Source organism: Rhineura floridana, chromosome 15 (assembly GCF_030035675.1).
Source record: "Rhineura floridana isolate rRhiFlo1 chromosome 15, rRhiFlo1.hap2, whole genome shotgun sequence".
Classification (NCBI taxonomy): domain Eukaryota; kingdom Metazoa; phylum Chordata; class Lepidosauria; order Squamata; family Rhineuridae; genus Rhineura; species Rhineura floridana.
This window is the reverse complement of record NC_084494.1, coordinates 1,215,859-1,231,195: the sequence shown is the minus strand read 5'-3', so window position 1 is coordinate 1,231,195 and position 15,337 is coordinate 1,215,859. Positions and strand designations below refer to the sequence as shown.

Genomic DNA, 15,337 nt, shown 5'->3' with positions numbered 1-15,337 from the left:
CCAGAGCACCTGCTGCTGCCGCCGCCGCTTACAATTTCCTCTCCTTCTTCCCCCTGCCCCATACATGCTGGGACTGCAATGGAGTGCCTGTTTTCTCCAAAGCAGGCTCCCTGCCTCAAAGCCACCCTAGCCATTCTCCAAAGGGGGGGGGTCCTTCCAGCTGTGAGCACAGGGTCTGCTCAGAGGAGATGCAGGCTTGGGCGTTATGACTCCAGTAGCTGGAAGCAGCAACAAAATATCCACAAGCAGCCGGCTGAAGCGCCAGCCAGGTTGACACTAAGTAGACACAATGACTTGTGGCCGGCCACATGCAGAGTAGTTGCCAGCAAAGGTGCTTCCCTTTTTCCCTTCCACCGAGAGAGAAGCGTGCCAAGTGAACTGCAAGAAGGGAGGAGGCAGGAGCCTTCTCTGCTTCTTTGGGAAGGGAAAACTTCAGGCTTGGCTCTGGCCTAGTGCTCAGTGAGGTAGTGAATCTGTGCCTTCAGACTCAAGTGAACAAGGACAGATTCATACATGAAAGAAGCTGGAAGGGAGATGGAACTGGCCCATCGAATAAGGCTACACACCACACCAGCTGCCCATTCCTTCTGCCTCTAAAAGTAGGGTTTATTTTCAGATAAAAACGGTTACAGGCTCCACCCGGTTTGCTGTAAGTGTCCTTGACGCTCACGTGGAGGGGGGAGGAGGACCACAGCAGGACAAGGAAAGCCAATGTTTCCTTAATCACAGCAGGCCTTGACGTTTCAGGTCTTCATAGGTCTTTTTGTTGACCACGTTCCCGCTGGAGTCCTCGTATTCTTCCTGGGGGGAAGAGAAAGCATCCAAGTGGGGCAAATGAGGAAAGCAACAGCAGGGCCCTGGGAGAAGGTTTACTTTGGCCTCAAGGTCTCTCCCACCATGGAAACAGTGAAGGGCTGAGAACATCAGAAGGGCTTGATTGCTGGAGCAGATCAAGATTCAACCAAATGCTTCTGGAAAGGCCCCAAGCAAGACATGAGGGCAACAGCACCCGCCCACACCCCTGCCAACTGCTGCTTCCCAAGTATTCTGGGGAATACTGCGTCTGAAGATGGAGGTTCCACTGAGCCATTGTTCCCTCTGTTTCTGATGTTCAGCTGTGAGTACCTTTGCTTACAGGCCCGGGGGGGGGGGGGCAGCCAAGACACAAAAAGGTTTTAGACCAGTACCCCTCCCTCCTGCCCTCCTAAAAATACTGTGCGCGCTCAGGGCGGGGGAGGATGCAGAAGACCAGGTGGGAGGTAATTCACTGGACTTTGCTAGCCTGTGCAGCCTTTGTATTCTGTTTGCTACAACTTGGAACCCTTGGTAGTTTGGTCTGTACAGGCGGAAGGCCCACACCGTGAACCCCTCCAGCCCCTTTCCCAACAGACAGAGATCTAAAGGATGGGCCAAGAACCCCCCCCCCCAGCTTACTTCTGTGTCCGGCTGCCACCGCTCAGAGGCCTTCTGTTGCTTCAGCTTAGCCCACACTGTCAACACAGAGAAACAGTCAGGTGCACCTCCCGAGGGCCAGTTCACAGCCACCTCCCCTCCCCCCACCGAAAGCAGAGGTCCAAGGGGAGAGAAACCTGCTGCTCTGCTTGGGGAAGCGCCAGGAGTAAAGGCTTCATCGCTTCTGCCCCCTGAAACCCTTAACCCGCCCAGCCACGTCCTTGAGCAAAAACGAAAGAAATCACACAAGAGCCCAGCAGGCCCCAGAGCACACCCACCACTCCAGCAGGGCGGCCCCCTCTCTAAAGTGTGGAAGCAGCTGCCGGAGCCAGAGTCCAGGGCCAGAAAGGCAACTTGCAGCCACTTACATGAAACGGCATCTTCAATCTGCGTCACATTTGCAAAGTGAGCTGTGTTGGGGATGCCCAGGCACCGCATGCCATGGGCATGGCGCCATTCCTGCGGGACACAGACAGGTGTCAAGGGGAGGGACAGGCATAGCAGGGACAGGGCCCCAGAACAAAAATGGCCCGGCACCCCAACAAGAGTGGGGAAGGGAGAAGAGGCTGGCCTGCTCCACTGCCTCCCTGCAGGAGCAGAACAAGGCTAGGGATGGCTACTGACAGGCTTAACAGCCAATGAGAAAGGGGACCCCTCTTGCTCTCCGAGCACCAAGATTCAGGCTGCAGGGACTCTGTGCGAGGTAATGATTTGTCCTGAGAGCCAGGCAGACCCTCCCTCCCTCCACCAGGTAAACCAAAGCCCTACGTGGCACTCCCTACCGCAAAGTGTCGTTGGAAAGCTTTCGGCCCTCGGTACGTGTAGTTCCCGCATATCTCACAGTTGTAGTTGATGTTCAGGCCATGGAGCTTGTAGAGCCAATAGGGGATGGGCTGGAAGGCAAGTCCGAGCGTGAGCACACCAAGCCGGCCCCAGAGCCCCTGCAAGCCCCCCAAGGAGCAGGGCTCACCTTGCCATCCCAACCCAGGGGCAAGTTTTTGGGGTTGTAGATGATTTCGTTCTCTTCATCTTCACTCTCACTCTCACTGATCTGCTCTTCCTCTTCCTCCTCACGCTCCTCACCGGTCCGCGCCTGCTTGCGCTGCACGTTTTCATGGGTCAGCTGTCGCTGCTCCTACAGTGAGAAGCAGAGCCTGTGAATGCAGCCCACCGCTGGCCCTGCCCAGGAGCCACAGCAACAGACCCAGAGAGGGCCACGGCAAGGGATGTGGGGCCTTACCCCAAGGATCTCCACGTACTCGTAGACCTGAGCCTCCAGGAAGGCCAAATCCTTATTCCTCTCCGTGTCCCTGTCAAAACAACAGCTCTGTAAAGGTACAAGCACTACTCCACTTGTGGCGCCAACAGCAGCTCCGACTGCCAGTCAAAGCTAACGCCAACGGCAGCACTTCCCTGCCTCACGCCCCACCTCCAAAGCAGCTGGTGGGGGAGCAGAGGAACTGCCCCCGCAGGTCTCCAAGAGGAATCCAGGCTGTCTGGAAGGTGACCCAAGCAGGACATGCCCAGCTCCCCCGCCTCCAGGCCATGCAAGTGCCCTCACCGCTTGCTCCCCTTTGTCTTTGGGTTCTTGGCAAAGAGGGAGGGATCAAGGGCCTCCAGGGACTTGCCCTTGGTGCTGAACAGCCTCTGTGCACGTTCTTCCAGTGTCCTGGGCAGGAGAATAAACCTTTTAAGTTCTTGATCTCCAGATGGGGAGCAATCCAGAGCCCATCCACACAACTAGGCCACCTCGCACATGGTTCCAGCAACAAGAACTACCCTGCAGTTGCCCCAAACAAACCTCTTACTTACCCACCGCATTTCAGACCCAAAGCCAGTAGTGCAGATTTCAGCCTATCCAGTCCTAGGGAGGCCAACTCCTGTGGCAGATGTACAAATGCACAGAGTCAGCATGGCCCGAGCTGACGGCCAATCATCTCCTGCTCCTTGTCCCGCAAGGCAATGGAGCACAAAAGAGCACCCAGAGTCCCAAAGGCCATAGCAACTGTCCCACTCCCTTCCCAGCCGTAAGACAACAGGCTCAAGAAGGCAAACAAACCTCCCAGGAAGAGAAGGCCGAGAGGTCCAGGTGGGCCCCAGCATGGGTGAGGGCGCTGCTGGTCTCTTTCTGTCAAAAGACAACAACAAGAGGGTTAGTGGCTAAAGATGCCAAACACACTCCAGAGCTTCCACGGCTAGAAATGCAAGCGGCCACCATCACCATGTTGCTAGAAAGAGCCTGTCTTGCCATATCTCCACTCCCCCCTTGCTGCTCACCGGCCAACCAGGGAAAGTGCCATTCTCCCATTTCTTCTCAAACTCTGCCTGGATTTTGCCGAAAAGCTCATTCTGGTCTAGCAGCGGCTTCACCCGGTCTGTGTAATCCTGCAGGTATTCCAGAAGCATCTCCAAGTACCTGTAACAAGCGCCAAGTATAGGAAAGGAGGAGATTGGACAGGAGGCTGCAAACAACACTTCCCACCCCAAGGATTCCTCTAACAGAAATCTACCCTATATAGGAAGAAGCCAAACCAGGTGTAAGTCTCTTTCTACCCATTACTAAGCCCATGCACGGAACAGAGAAATTGTGCTCACAATGGATTTTTTGGGGCACAAACCAACTTCACCTGAAAGGCCTTAGTAACGTTAGCGGCAGAACAGGCCAGATAATGACTCACTAGAGGCTTGGGAAGCCTTTGGTGTCTGTTCTCTTCCTCCCACCAAAAAGAAGTCTAAGCTCTCACCTCCTGTATTCTGCATTTTTCCTCTCCTTAGGAATGTCAAAAAGCTGATCAAAAGTGGACAGATATGTGATGTAGTCCAATTTCTACAAAGAACAGGTGGGCGGGGGGGAGAAGGTGGGAAAGAGAACTATAACTTAATGCAAGATCCAATGGCCCCTGAACTGCTTCCTGAACAATGCCCCCAGAGATCCCAACAGCTGCCTTCCATTAGGCTGAGGAAGAGGGAGGCAGCAGAGACAGCTCTATAGGCTCAGTTGGACCAATGGCCTGCTTTTGCTCCTCCTCTTCCAGATCGTCCCAGAGGGCAGGACACTGAAATAGGCTCAAGTTACAGGAAGCCACATTTCCACTGAACATCATGATAAATTTCCTGTTAGAGCGGTATGACAATGGAAGTAATGATCTAGGGAAGTGGTGGAGTCCCCCACACAGGAGGCATTCAAGAGGCAGGTGTCAGGTATGCTTTAATTTGGATTCCTGCATTGAGCAGGGGGTTGGACTTAATGGCCTTATCACCCCCTTCCAACTCTACAGGTCTATGATTCTAGAACCATCTCCTTGGATGTTGAATGTTTGTGAAACTTAAGAATTAGTGCCCAAATGCCTGTTTCTTCTACCCTCCTCGTTCCTTTTTTCTTCTGTTTATAATAATGGATACTATACTTGTGGGTGGGCAGGGCAGGGTAAGAGCAGCCAAGAAAAGTTTCCAAAGCTCAGGCAACATGGTTGGAAATCTCACCTCTGAGGACTTCAGATTAATGTACTTGAGAAAACAGTCATGCAGGTCCAAGTAGCGGCCATATCCTTCTTCATCAGTGAACTCCACAAGGTCTGCAGAAAGGAAAGAATGAGACCCAACCCAGAACTAGCACAGTGAGAAAGAGAGATGTATCTCCAGGCCAGAAACAAGGACCACTTTCTCTACCTTGGTTGCATGGCATCCTGAGATAAGCAAGAAGCCACCTTGCAGCAACCGGTCATTTATTTCAACTCCTTTAAAAAGGGAGATGGGCATCAGGATAGGAGGCCAAGGAAGGCGCTATGCCAAATGGGTTAGGTCTTAAGCTTACTCTGAGCCTCTTCACTGGGGTTCTCCCGGGCCTTCAAGAGCTCCTCAAACTCCACTGACATTGGCACACAAATCTACAGGGGAGAGATTATGACAGCTGCTTAGAATTAAGAGCCCAGATACTGAAGAAATCACAGAAGTGATGGTACCTGGTCCAAAATACATTACAACAACCTACACTAGTTAAACAAGACAAGGAGGAAAGAAACCAGCAGTTTACAGGACATGACTGAAGTCAAAAAAATAAGGCAGCAGTATTCTTTGTACTGGATTCTGAGAGGCAGCTGTGGGGAGGTTAAAAGGCTGCCAAAAGGTTTTGTGGAGAAATGAAGCAAATGTCTGGAGGATAAAGAGACAGTCTGAAGAGAGGTAGCAGAGACTGCTCCTGGCATGGGGACAAGCATAACAGAAGAAAATATCAGGTGGGAAAATATAGCATTAGACAACAGGCCACAGCACAAACAACTGAGCCACCTCCACAATACTGGGAATAAACATGGACTCCCCACCCCTCTCAGGGCAGCATCAGACCTTACAGGGCTGCTGGGCAGTCCCCATTAGTGGTGGTGCTGCTACCACTAGAGCACACACAGACCCGTCCTCACCTCATTTGGGTGTTTCCGATGGAACTCTTTGATCTGCTTCAAGCGGTTGTAGAATTCAGCAAATTCATTGGGCCCTGAAATGGCGCTGAGCTCTTCCTTCCTCAACCTGGAGAAGCAGAAAAAGAAACCTTGTTCAGGTTAGCTAATTAGAACAGCTTGACAAAAGCAAAAGAAATGAGGGCACTGGGTTCTTCTCCCAGCTCCAAGGAATGTAATCCAGTACCACCCAATGGGTGCTGCATTTATTGATTGATAGGTGGCATCTGTACCCCACTCTTCAGCAAAAAGGCTCCCAGAGTGGCTTACATGCACTCACTTAATACAAGACAGTCCCTGCCTGCAGGCGTGCAATCTAAAAACACCACAGACAAGGGGCAAGGAGGGAAAATCAAACCCAGGCCCCAGTTCTTAAGGAGTAGTTCTAACGACCAGCTGTCCCAGCAGCAGTTCAGGGGCAGGAGCCAGATGGAACTGGTGTTTCTGCAGAGCTGAACAAGGATACCCCCAGCTCACGGTTTTTGATTGTAAGGAGACGGACCATGCCTCCCCCTCCCCTTTCCAGAGCCACCCAGATCCAGCTGGAGCTCAAAGTCCCCCCGGGACTGTCAAGGAGGGGCCCTTACCCGTCCTTGTCGTCGTACAAGTCTCTCAAGTTACCGCTCACCTCCATGTACCTCTGCAAGAAAAAAGGGGGGTCAGAAGTTAGCGACGCCGCCGGCGGCCTCCCCAAGCTCGGAACGGCCCCGCTCCCGCTCCGCAGGGCCCCCTCGCCCCCACCCCGGGAGGGCCTGGCCGGGGCTACTCACGTCCTGCATGGCCCGCGTGCGGTGGTCCGAGTTGATCTGGTCCCGCAGCTGGTCGGGGAGAGAGAGGAGGAGGAGGCCAGTTAGTCAGCCACGGGGGGGGATTTGGTGCGCCCCCCCCGCCCGCGGCCCCCCTCACACCCGCGGCCCCCTCACCGTGGACTTGCGCGTGAGCATCTCCTTGACCATGACGTCCATTAGGCGCTCGCGCTCCTCGTGGTAGCGGCGCTGCTGCTCTAGGATGGTCTCCATCGCGGCAGCGTAACGACCCTGCCGGAAGTGGCCCCTGGGGACCGGAAGCCGCCTGCCGCCGCCGTCCCCCGCCGCCCTTTTCCCGGCGCAGGATGGTTCCGGGCCAGATGCGCGCCGGCGAGGAGCGGCTGAAGCCTGGCCAGAGGAGGTCGGAGGAGCTCCTCCCGCCCCCTGCGCCTCAGCCTCGTCTCACAGGCAACGGGGAGGCTGCAGCACTGGAGGCCATGCCCGGCCGCCCCCGCTTGGCTTGTCCCTACTACCGGGCTGCGGTTCCGCTTACAGCGAAGGCGCTCGCGGGTTCGAACAGAGACAAAGATAAATCCATGAGTATCCCTAGACTACACACCTGGTCCAGAACGACCCCATCCAGAACAGGTAACCTGCCTGTCTCACGGACATGGGAGCCACCTACCCAAAGAGCCTCCATCTCCCAAGGATTCAAGCACTGTTTATTGGCCCGCATCCATAGAATCATACAAGACCATCCAGTCCAACCCCCGCTCTGTGCAGGAATTCAGATCAAATCCAGTCTGTTACAGCATTTAGACACCGATCCAGAGCGTTTACAGTCTCTCCAGATTTAGATGTTATGGAGCTGCATGCCATCAGCGTACTGCTGACACCTTGCTCCAGAACTCCTAATGACTGTTCCCAACTGCTTCATATAGAAGTTGAATAGCATTGGGGAGAGAATAGTATCCTGTAGAACCCCATAGCAAAAATGCCAGGGGGGCGAGGAACGCTCACCCATTGTTACTCAGATCAAGCAGAAGTAATAGTGTTGCTTTCCCTGTTTCTGTCATGTTAAAGACATTAATCAGTGACCAAGGCCAATTCTGTTCCAAAACTGGGTCTGAATCCACACTGAATGGTAATGGATCTAGAATCTAGATAATCAGTCTCATCCAGGAATGCCTATAGTTGCTCTACAACCACCTTCTTCACCACATTTGCCCAAAAAGGGGTATTGGTGACTGGTCTATAGTTGTTACACACTATTGAGTCCAATGTGGGCTTTTAAAGAAGTGGATGCACCACCACCTCTTTAAGGGCAGAGGGCATCACACAAAGATGTGTTTACTGCACCTGTGACCCATTCAGTCACCCCACTCCAGCTAGCTTTAATAAGCCAGGATGGACAAGGATCTAATGAGCAAATGGTTGTGGGCATCACTGCAAGCATCCTGTCCACATCATCAGGCCACATTAACTGGAATTGACCCCACAACACTGGGTTTGACATTGCAGTGAACTCCTCTGCTGGAACTGCCATAAGGGCAGCAGCTAAATCACTGCAGAGCAACTTTGTCATCAGTGTTTAGCCAGCCGGTAACAGCTAGGCACTGTGTGCTCCAGAGGTTCACCCCCCTGGTCAGAAGTGACAATCTCCAGACCTCTGTTCTATTGTGTTGTCTCTCAACTAGCGCATCTCAAATAAAAGATTATATTCATAAGTAGATTGACCTTTGCAGCACCCTGAGGAATGTTTAAAATGGGTAGATTTGGGGCTATAGAGCCAAACCAGACTCAGCCCCACCTCTCACCTTCAGTATTAAGAGTGGACTACTTTGCAGGGCTGTTGCAAGCCACCGTCCCTTTGCCCTGCTGGCAATGTGGGGATAATAGGCTGCATTTGCATTTCAAAATATTTTAAAAACTAAAACAATTTTAAAAATCTAAACACCTCATATTTCCTACCCAGAAAAAAAGCAAGAACTCCTGTTTTCTTCTACTTCCTGTTTTTTTTTGTGGGGAGGAGAATGGGGAAATATGCTCTTCTGCCCAATTGCAGCAATGCTGAAGTTTCAGATTTCTCCATTGTTTCCTGTGGGCACTAGTCAGTTTTGCACTCCTCCCCCAGAGACAGACAAAAAGCATCCTGTGGAAAGGAACCGTGGCGTCTTTTTTTAGACAATGAAGTGTGTCACTCTAATCTTTTCCTTTCTCTCAATACTGCTTACCATGAAAACCCTATTCATAGGGTCGCCATAAGTAGGGTCGACTTGAAGGCAGTCTATTTACATTTTTCTGGGCCCAATGAGAGTGTGCAGTGAGAGGGGAGTGGCCTGCCTGTAGGAGAAGCACCTCCACATATGTCCTCTGAGTTTCTGAACTGTTTTGTGGCCACGCTCTACTGCCTCTTCCCGCCCTTGCTTTTTGCAGCAGATGGATGTGCACCGTGTCTGAGATGCAAGTGGTCCAGTTCAGCTTCTTGAATGGGGCAGATCCCAAAATATATCTGGGATGCATCTCATTCCTTCTGGCTCTGATTCAGTTTGACATGCAGGGCAGCAAAACCCTAACTGGAAGGCAGACTCTTTTGGGTGGACCCCTTCGGCCTCCTTATGGGGTGCCATAGCTGTGGGCTTACCGAAGCCCCTTGGAGCCTCCCCCTTGCCATCTATCCCCTGGCCGGGCATGGCCATGAGGACCCCCTAATGCTTTGAGCTGGAAGCAGCCTCACCCCCTCCCTGGGTAGCAAACGCTCTCTTGCAGAATCCCTTTTGCAGAACAAGGAGGTTGCACCACTGCAGCTCAATCAAGCCTGGATTCCGTACTTTTTAGCAGGGGTGGGAGATGCTGGGCCTGGTGCCACCTACAGGGCCTCCCCATCCATGTTCTAAAAAGCCTTATTGCCATGTTGGGGATGGGTCTTGCCCTGTGGGGGCTGCTAGAGTATGGCCAGAGGTCTCTTTTCCTCTTCTCCCAGCAGGCTAGTGAGTTTTTTGTGGAGGCTAGTCATGTTTGTGGGCTTTGCTCACATAACATTGAGAGTGAAAGGCAGCAGGGGCAAGGCAGCCCGTCAAGGGGGTGGATCAGGCACAGCCAAGAACATCCCATCAGCCAAGGGAGAACTCTCTGCTACTGCCCCCCCCCGGCCATTCCTTCTTCAGTAGAGTTAAATGGGCTGCTTCTGGCACTGGCTGGCTAGAAAAGGGCCAGGGAGGGGGTCAGCGGCAGAGGAAATCAAGCCCACCATTGAGGAAAAGGCCCAGCTGCACCTGGGTGCCGGTAGAGCAGACAAGCCTGTCCTCCTCCCATGGGGCAGAAGTGAGTGTGTGTAGGATATGCGGCAACTGACCGACCCCCTGGGGCTCTGGCATGCACCCACTCTCCAGGGCTGCCTGTTGCCCTTTGAGCAATGGGAAGGAGGCCTGCTCTGCTCTCAGGAAAGCCTTTCCCCACAGGCTTTGGGATGGGAGGGGGTGGCTGGTCCATCAGGTGGCGTTTCAGGGTTGAGAGAATCCCGCTCACAGCCTTGGAACAGGTTGACCTCGGCAACTCATCAGTGCCTGGGTCAGGGCTGTCTTCAATAACCAAACTCCTTCTGGGAAGAAGCAAGACCCAAGTTCTCATTTTCCATGCTGGTGATCCTCAACAGACAGATGATATGTGATATGTATCCTGTCTTGGAGTAGCAACCAGCAAGGCAAAGCACAAATCTGAAGCTGTCCTTGTTTCTCTTTTGCATAATGAAAGTAGCCTCCCAAAGGGAGGAGTGAGGCAATTAAAGTGGAGGAATATAACTGGCACAAGACCTTTCCCCACATTGTGCTTACAGTGGGGATGAGAAAGTTGAGGTCCTGGGGCCAAATCTAGCTTCTTGAAGCATGTCAGGCAAGTGAGCTACTTGGAGAAGCATGGTCTGCAGCTCCTGCTGGTGGTACTGAGGGTGCCGACGGCAAGCCCTGGCCCACCTCCCTTGCAAAGCTATTTCTGGCCCAGGGAGGCATTGGTTCCATTGACAGGTACTAGCCATGTACAATCTGACCCTCTGCCCAGTCAAGCGTAGCTGCTGGCCTCCTTTCAGCCACTTGTACCGAGGAGAGTGGTGTTGTGTAAATGTGTATATTTGTTAGCAGAAAACGGCAGGTGGCTTGGGAGTCTCATGGCTCCAGCTTAGTTAGTTAGTTAGAGCTAGGTCTGCCTTTCTATCTACTATGTATGTCTATACATAAAGGAGCTTTTCTTATTTTACTAAGTCTTAAGTCTCAGTGATCTCAATGCAAGGTAAAAGCCTGCTCTCTTAGGTAAATGCACACACTGGCACATACGCATTTCAGACTGTTGCCGTGCTCTGCTAACAAATATACAAATTTACACAACACTCTCCTCGGTACAAGTGGCTGAAAGGAGGCCAGAGGCTGTGCTTGACTGTGGGCAGAGGGTCAGACTGTACATGTAAGATGTGCTCTTCTCATGGGAACATGCCAGGATGCCAGCGGAAATTAATTTTGAGTTTCTGCATGGAATAGCCAGCCATAAGGTGTGTTTTCTGAAGAAAAGAGTTAAGAATTAGATTAATGGGTAGGTGCTATGACAGGGGGACCAGGCAACTGCATTGCAGATAAAGCCCACAGCAATACAAGGTGTGGGGCAACACAATTCTTTTCCTTTATTGTGCAAAGGCTTTTCTCTCTCTGACTGTCAACTTGGCAAATGGAAGAGGAATGGAACCACACAGAATGTCTTGACAAGCCAGCAGGACCAGCTCATCTACCCTGCGAGTCTCCTCTTGGCGGGTATCTGGAACTCAGCTGTGGTCTGTGGGTGTCAACGTCTGGATGGCACAGCCCTCAACCTGAGCCAGCAAGGCCCTTTTCAAGGTCTTAAGTACATATTCTGCATCACTTAACATGGTCCACTTATGCCTTAAGTAGACAATGTCAAAGAATTCTGAGCAAACACTTCTTTTTACATTTTAATTCATGGGTGGCCTGTGGAGTTCTAGAGAATGCAAAGTCAGCATGTACACTGTGACTCCTAAATGAACAAATGGGGAGGATGGGGCACATCTGGAAGGCAGGCGAGAGGCCTCCTCAAGGGCTAGCACTGCCTAGGTGAGCTAAGGCCTCACAGGCACCCCACTCAGACCCCCACCCCACAGCCCACCCTCTCGGCATTTGGACTTGGCTTCCCTGCCAGAACAACCTCGTGCATCAACTGCCATGGCCATTCCACCCCACCCCGCGCTGGACCATGCCTCCAGCCTAGCCTTGTTACTTCACTGCGCTCCCACTCCCTCGCCACAAATAAATCAAGCAGCAAAGCAAGCCATGTTGGGATAGAATCCAGATGTTGCTGGCCACAGGCAGCTGTGCCATTTCCTTTTTTGGAGAAGAGTACCGCTACGAGGGGGATCCCAGGGGCCCAGAGGTAGCAGAAGCCTGGTAGCTAATCAGTGGAAGGGAGGAGGGCTGAGCTGGGCACACAACCACACGCACACACCCAAGTGCAGAAACGATATAGAGGAAGCCACTTTCAGGACGGACTCTTGGAAAAGTGTTTTGCGATCACAGAAAAAGGAACTGCCAGAGAGAATGCAAAATGCTATAACAAGGAACCAACCATTGGCCAGTTGCAGGAGGTTTCAGGAGGGAAGGGTCCTCCGTTTACAGGAGCCCCCTCCCTATGGATGAAGTCAGAGGCTGCAGGCAGACATGGATACCAAGACACAGCCGCGGTGGTAGGGTTCCTTTCTTCCGTTCTGACAGACACAAGAGGTAGACGGGGGCTCATTTCCCTTCCAAGTAGCAAAATGCAGTATAAGGCAAAGTTTAAGCACTCTTTGTATGCTCTGAAAGCCACAAATGGGTGGCAGGTTGGGAAGGTCTTTTCAGAATCTGGGAAACAGCCTGTTGAGAAACTTAACTGCAAATTCCAGACAGGACAAAGGCAACATGACCCATTCCTCCCCCAAGTTACAAATGAAAGACATCCATGGTCCAGTAACATGATTTATTATATAAAGCCAGCAAGGGGTGCGTGCGCACACTGGCCAGAGATGGAAACAGCTCTCAAGAGTACCCCACACCAACTGGCAGAGATAAACACACACGGGGGGGGGGAGACTGACTCCCCCACAGCAAAGTATCTGAGGAACTGGCTACATGAGCTCATGAAAAGGCAGATGCATAACATTCCTCCAGCGGAAGGGGGGAGGGCAGAAGGGAAGTTCAGTACAGAGAAAAGAAAGCCGGGAAGGGGAGGGCCAGTTTTGTCTTGCTATGGAGATCCTGCCAGGCAGAGCAGGAAGTGCAACTGCCAGGGCTGGAGGGGCTACACAGTCACTGTGGGTGGCAAGAGTGTCAACGCCTGCTCCCCAACGGGGCCCAGCGGACCCTGTGTCCGCCCTGCAGGACGGAACAGCGGCTGGAGCCAAGGCCTGCTCCTCTGCCCATATCTGCTCTCGCCACTGCAGAGGCCGCTTGGGGAACAAGAGAGGCTTGCCAAGGACCTTCTGGGTTGGGAGCACTTTTGCCAGCCGCAGGGAGGGATGGGGTTGGTTGGGCAGAAGTTGGAGGGCAAAGCCGCTTCCTTCCTCCGTGGCTGGCAGGGGCAGCATGGGGCCATGGCCTCTGTCACGTCAAACGGAGGGAGAGACGGATGGCTGCAGCTCTGGCAGCAGTGGCGGACAGGGACCCTTCTCCAAAGCTGCATGGGAAGGGGGCACCTGGTGGGGGTGGGCCACCCTCACTGTAGACATACATGTACCTCCCTCTCCCATGCTGGGGTGAGCTTCTGCAGAAACAGCTTTGCTGGCCTGCAGGAGGGAGAGGCGAAGGAGAGGGAGGGGGCCCCCACCTCCCAGCAAAACCTCCGGCGGACAAAGTGACAGGGAAGTGCACCCGCATTCAAGCCTGAGACCTGGCCGGGGGGGGGGGGGAGGGGATCATTCTTCCCTGCTGCTTCTGGGGGGGGCTTGGACATGCAGGATGCCTGGAGGACAACAGGCCCTGGGCCAGGGGGCTTCAGAGGTCACCGGCACACTCGCGGCACAGGATCTCCTCATTTTCAGGGATGAAGCCCTTCCCCACGAGTGAGGTGGCACAGCGGGAACAGCTGAAGCACTGGTGGTGCCAGTGGCGGTCCTCAAAGGAGACGTATTTGCCCCCTCCAAAGCCTGGAAAAGAGAAAACTCCTGTCACGGCTGGGACAGGCCCCCCGCCCCCCTCCAGAAGGCCCCTAGGGGTGGACCCCCTACCCCCTCCAGAAGAACCCCCTGGGCAGGACCCCCTTCCCCCTCCAGAAGGCCCCCAGGGGTAGGCCCCCAGGGGTAGGCCCCCAGGGGTAGGCCCCCAGGGGTAGGCCCCCAGGGGTGGGCCCCCCTCACCCTCCAGAAGGCCCCCCAGGGCAGGATCCCCTTCCCCCTCCAGAAGGACCCCCGGGGCAGGACCCCCTTCCCCCTCCAGAAGACCCCCTGGGGCAGGCCCCCCCTCCTCCAGAAGGCCCCTTGGGGCAGGGCCCCCTCCCTCCTCCTCAAGAAGGCCCCCAGGGGTGGGCCCCCCTCGCCCTCCAGAAGGCCCCCCAGAGAGGGCCTCCCTCCTCCAGAAGCCCCCCCGGGGTGGGCTCCCCTCTCCCCTCCTCCAGAAAGCCCCCCAGGAGTGGCTCAGCACAGCCCTGCCCCCACCCAGTCACCTGTGATGGGCTTTGCGCAAGCACTGCACTTCTTGGCATAGAGGCTCCCAAAGCACTTGAGGCAGTAGGGCTGCTCTTCCTGAGAGGTGAACTGTTGCCCAGCCAGGGGCGCCTGGCACCCCGTGCAGACAAAGCACTCCTTGTGCCATGGCTCATCCCGGTAAGTCACTCCCCCCTTCGTCAGTGACTGTGGGCACAAGAGCAGGATTCACACTCGGTGTTCCTCCGCATTCCCCGCACGGTTCCCTCCCCTCACCCCGCTGCTTGCGGGCCGCCCGCCCTGGGATGCCCGGCCAAGCAGGCAGGCCCCACCTTCTTGCAGTGGGTGCAGCGGGGGGCAAACTTGCTCTCATAGCAAGGGACGCAGTAATACTCCTTCTGGTCGGGGATGAAGGAGCAGGCCCCGATGGGCTGCTGGCAGCTGCTGCAGAGGAAACAGTGCTCGTGCCACGTCTCCCCGTTGTACTCCAGCTTCCGGGAGCCTGTGGGGAGGAGAGGGGTAAGCAGGCCGCAGGGGTGCAGCAAAGGGCCCATGCCGACGGGGCCATGCCCACCCTGGCAGCTCCTCCTGCTCCCCTCCCCCCGTTGAGGTAGCTGTAGGGGGGTGGCGCACCTGGCATGACCACCTGCTGGCAGGCGACGCACTGGGAGGAGAACTCCCGGCAGTAGCAGTCATTGCAGAGCAGCTCCTGGCCCTGGCAGGTGAAGGGCTCGTCGGCCAAGGAGCGGTCGCAGCGGAAGCAGCGGAAGCAGCTCTCGTGGTAGTGCCGGTCCTCGTAGTAGAGCTCCTGTAGGGCAAGGGGGGACGTCAGAAGGCAGCGAGCCCCTCTCCCTGCCCACCGAGAGGGTAGGCGTGGGGGCTCCCCGAGGAAACCCTCTGGCCTGCCACTTGCAGGGTGGAGAGAAGAAGGCCAGAACCACCCGAGGCCAGAGCGAGCGAGAGAGCCAGCCAGTGCTCCCTCCCTCGGGCAGGGGCCTCAGGGCGGCAAGGCC

The 15,337-nt window shown here is 54.6% G+C and overlaps 3 protein-coding genes across 5 annotated transcripts in view; 1 reads left to right on the top strand and 2 right to left on the bottom strand.

The window, feature by feature from the left end:
* Window positions 1-575: 575 nt before the first annotated feature.
* Window positions 576-7,031, bottom strand: SF3A3 (splicing factor 3a subunit 3). The gene is made up of 17 exons (XM_061597410.1): window positions 6,830-7,031; window positions 6,677-6,724; window positions 6,494-6,546; window positions 5,871-5,976; window positions 5,267-5,339; window positions 4,936-5,027; window positions 4,197-4,279; window positions 3,730-3,868; window positions 3,512-3,580; window positions 3,265-3,332; window positions 3,014-3,121; window positions 2,693-2,762; window positions 2,423-2,587; window positions 2,235-2,345; window positions 1,821-1,911; window positions 1,435-1,490; window positions 576-801 (listed from the first exon to the last, which is right to left on the bottom strand). Exons 1-17 carry the CDS (start codon window positions 6,923-6,925, stop codon window positions 724-726), a joined length of 1,506 nt encoding a protein of 501 aa, XP_061453394.1. The 5' UTR covers window positions 6,926-7,031; the 3' UTR covers window positions 576-723.
* On the top strand, window positions 6,993-13,648 carry LOC133370721 (uncharacterized). The gene is made up of 2 exons (XM_061597411.1): window positions 6,993-7,300; window positions 11,335-13,648. The coding sequence occupies exon 2, from the start codon at window positions 12,342-12,344 to the stop codon at window positions 13,539-13,541; it is 1,200 nt and encodes a 399-aa protein (XP_061453395.1). The 5' UTR covers window positions 6,993-7,300; window positions 11,335-12,341; the 3' UTR covers window positions 13,542-13,648.
* FHL3 (four and a half LIM domains 3) overlaps window positions 12,651-15,337 on the bottom strand; it is a 21,332-nt gene continuing 18,645 nt past the window's right edge. For all 3 annotated transcript variants that reach the window (XM_061597414.1, XM_061597413.1, XM_061597415.1), the window contains 4 exons: window positions 14,958-15,132; window positions 14,657-14,826; window positions 14,345-14,531; window positions 12,651-13,829 (listed from right to left, as the gene is read on the bottom strand). In XM_061597414.1, the coding sequence (XP_061453398.1) occupies window positions 13,678-13,829; window positions 14,345-14,531; window positions 14,657-14,826; window positions 14,958-15,132 (684 nt within the window). In that variant the 3' untranslated portion in view covers window positions 12,651-13,677. The remainder of the gene's footprint in view (window positions 13,830-14,344; window positions 14,532-14,656; window positions 14,827-14,957; window positions 15,133-15,337) is intronic.

What these genes read in the sequence shown, in the direction of transcription:
- SF3A3 (XM_061597410.1), bottom strand. Translation starts at nt 6,925, where the DNA reads ATGGAGACCATCCTAGAGCAGCAGCGCCGCTACCACGAGGAGCGCGAG. An exon ending in ATCGGAAACACCCAAATGAG is followed by an intron (nt 5,340 to 5,870) that starts GTGAGGACGGGT and finishes TCTCCCCTGTAG; the next exon opens with ATTTGTGTGCCAATGTCAGT. An exon ending in GATTGAAGATGCCGTTTCAT is followed by an intron (nt 1,491 to 1,820) that starts GTAAGTGGCTGC and finishes CTGTGTTGACAG; the next exon opens with TGTGGGCTAAGCTGAAGCAA.
- LOC133370721 (XM_061597411.1), top strand. Translation starts at nt 12,342, where the DNA reads ATGAAGTCAGAGGCTGCAGGCAGACATGGATACCAAGACACAGCCGCG.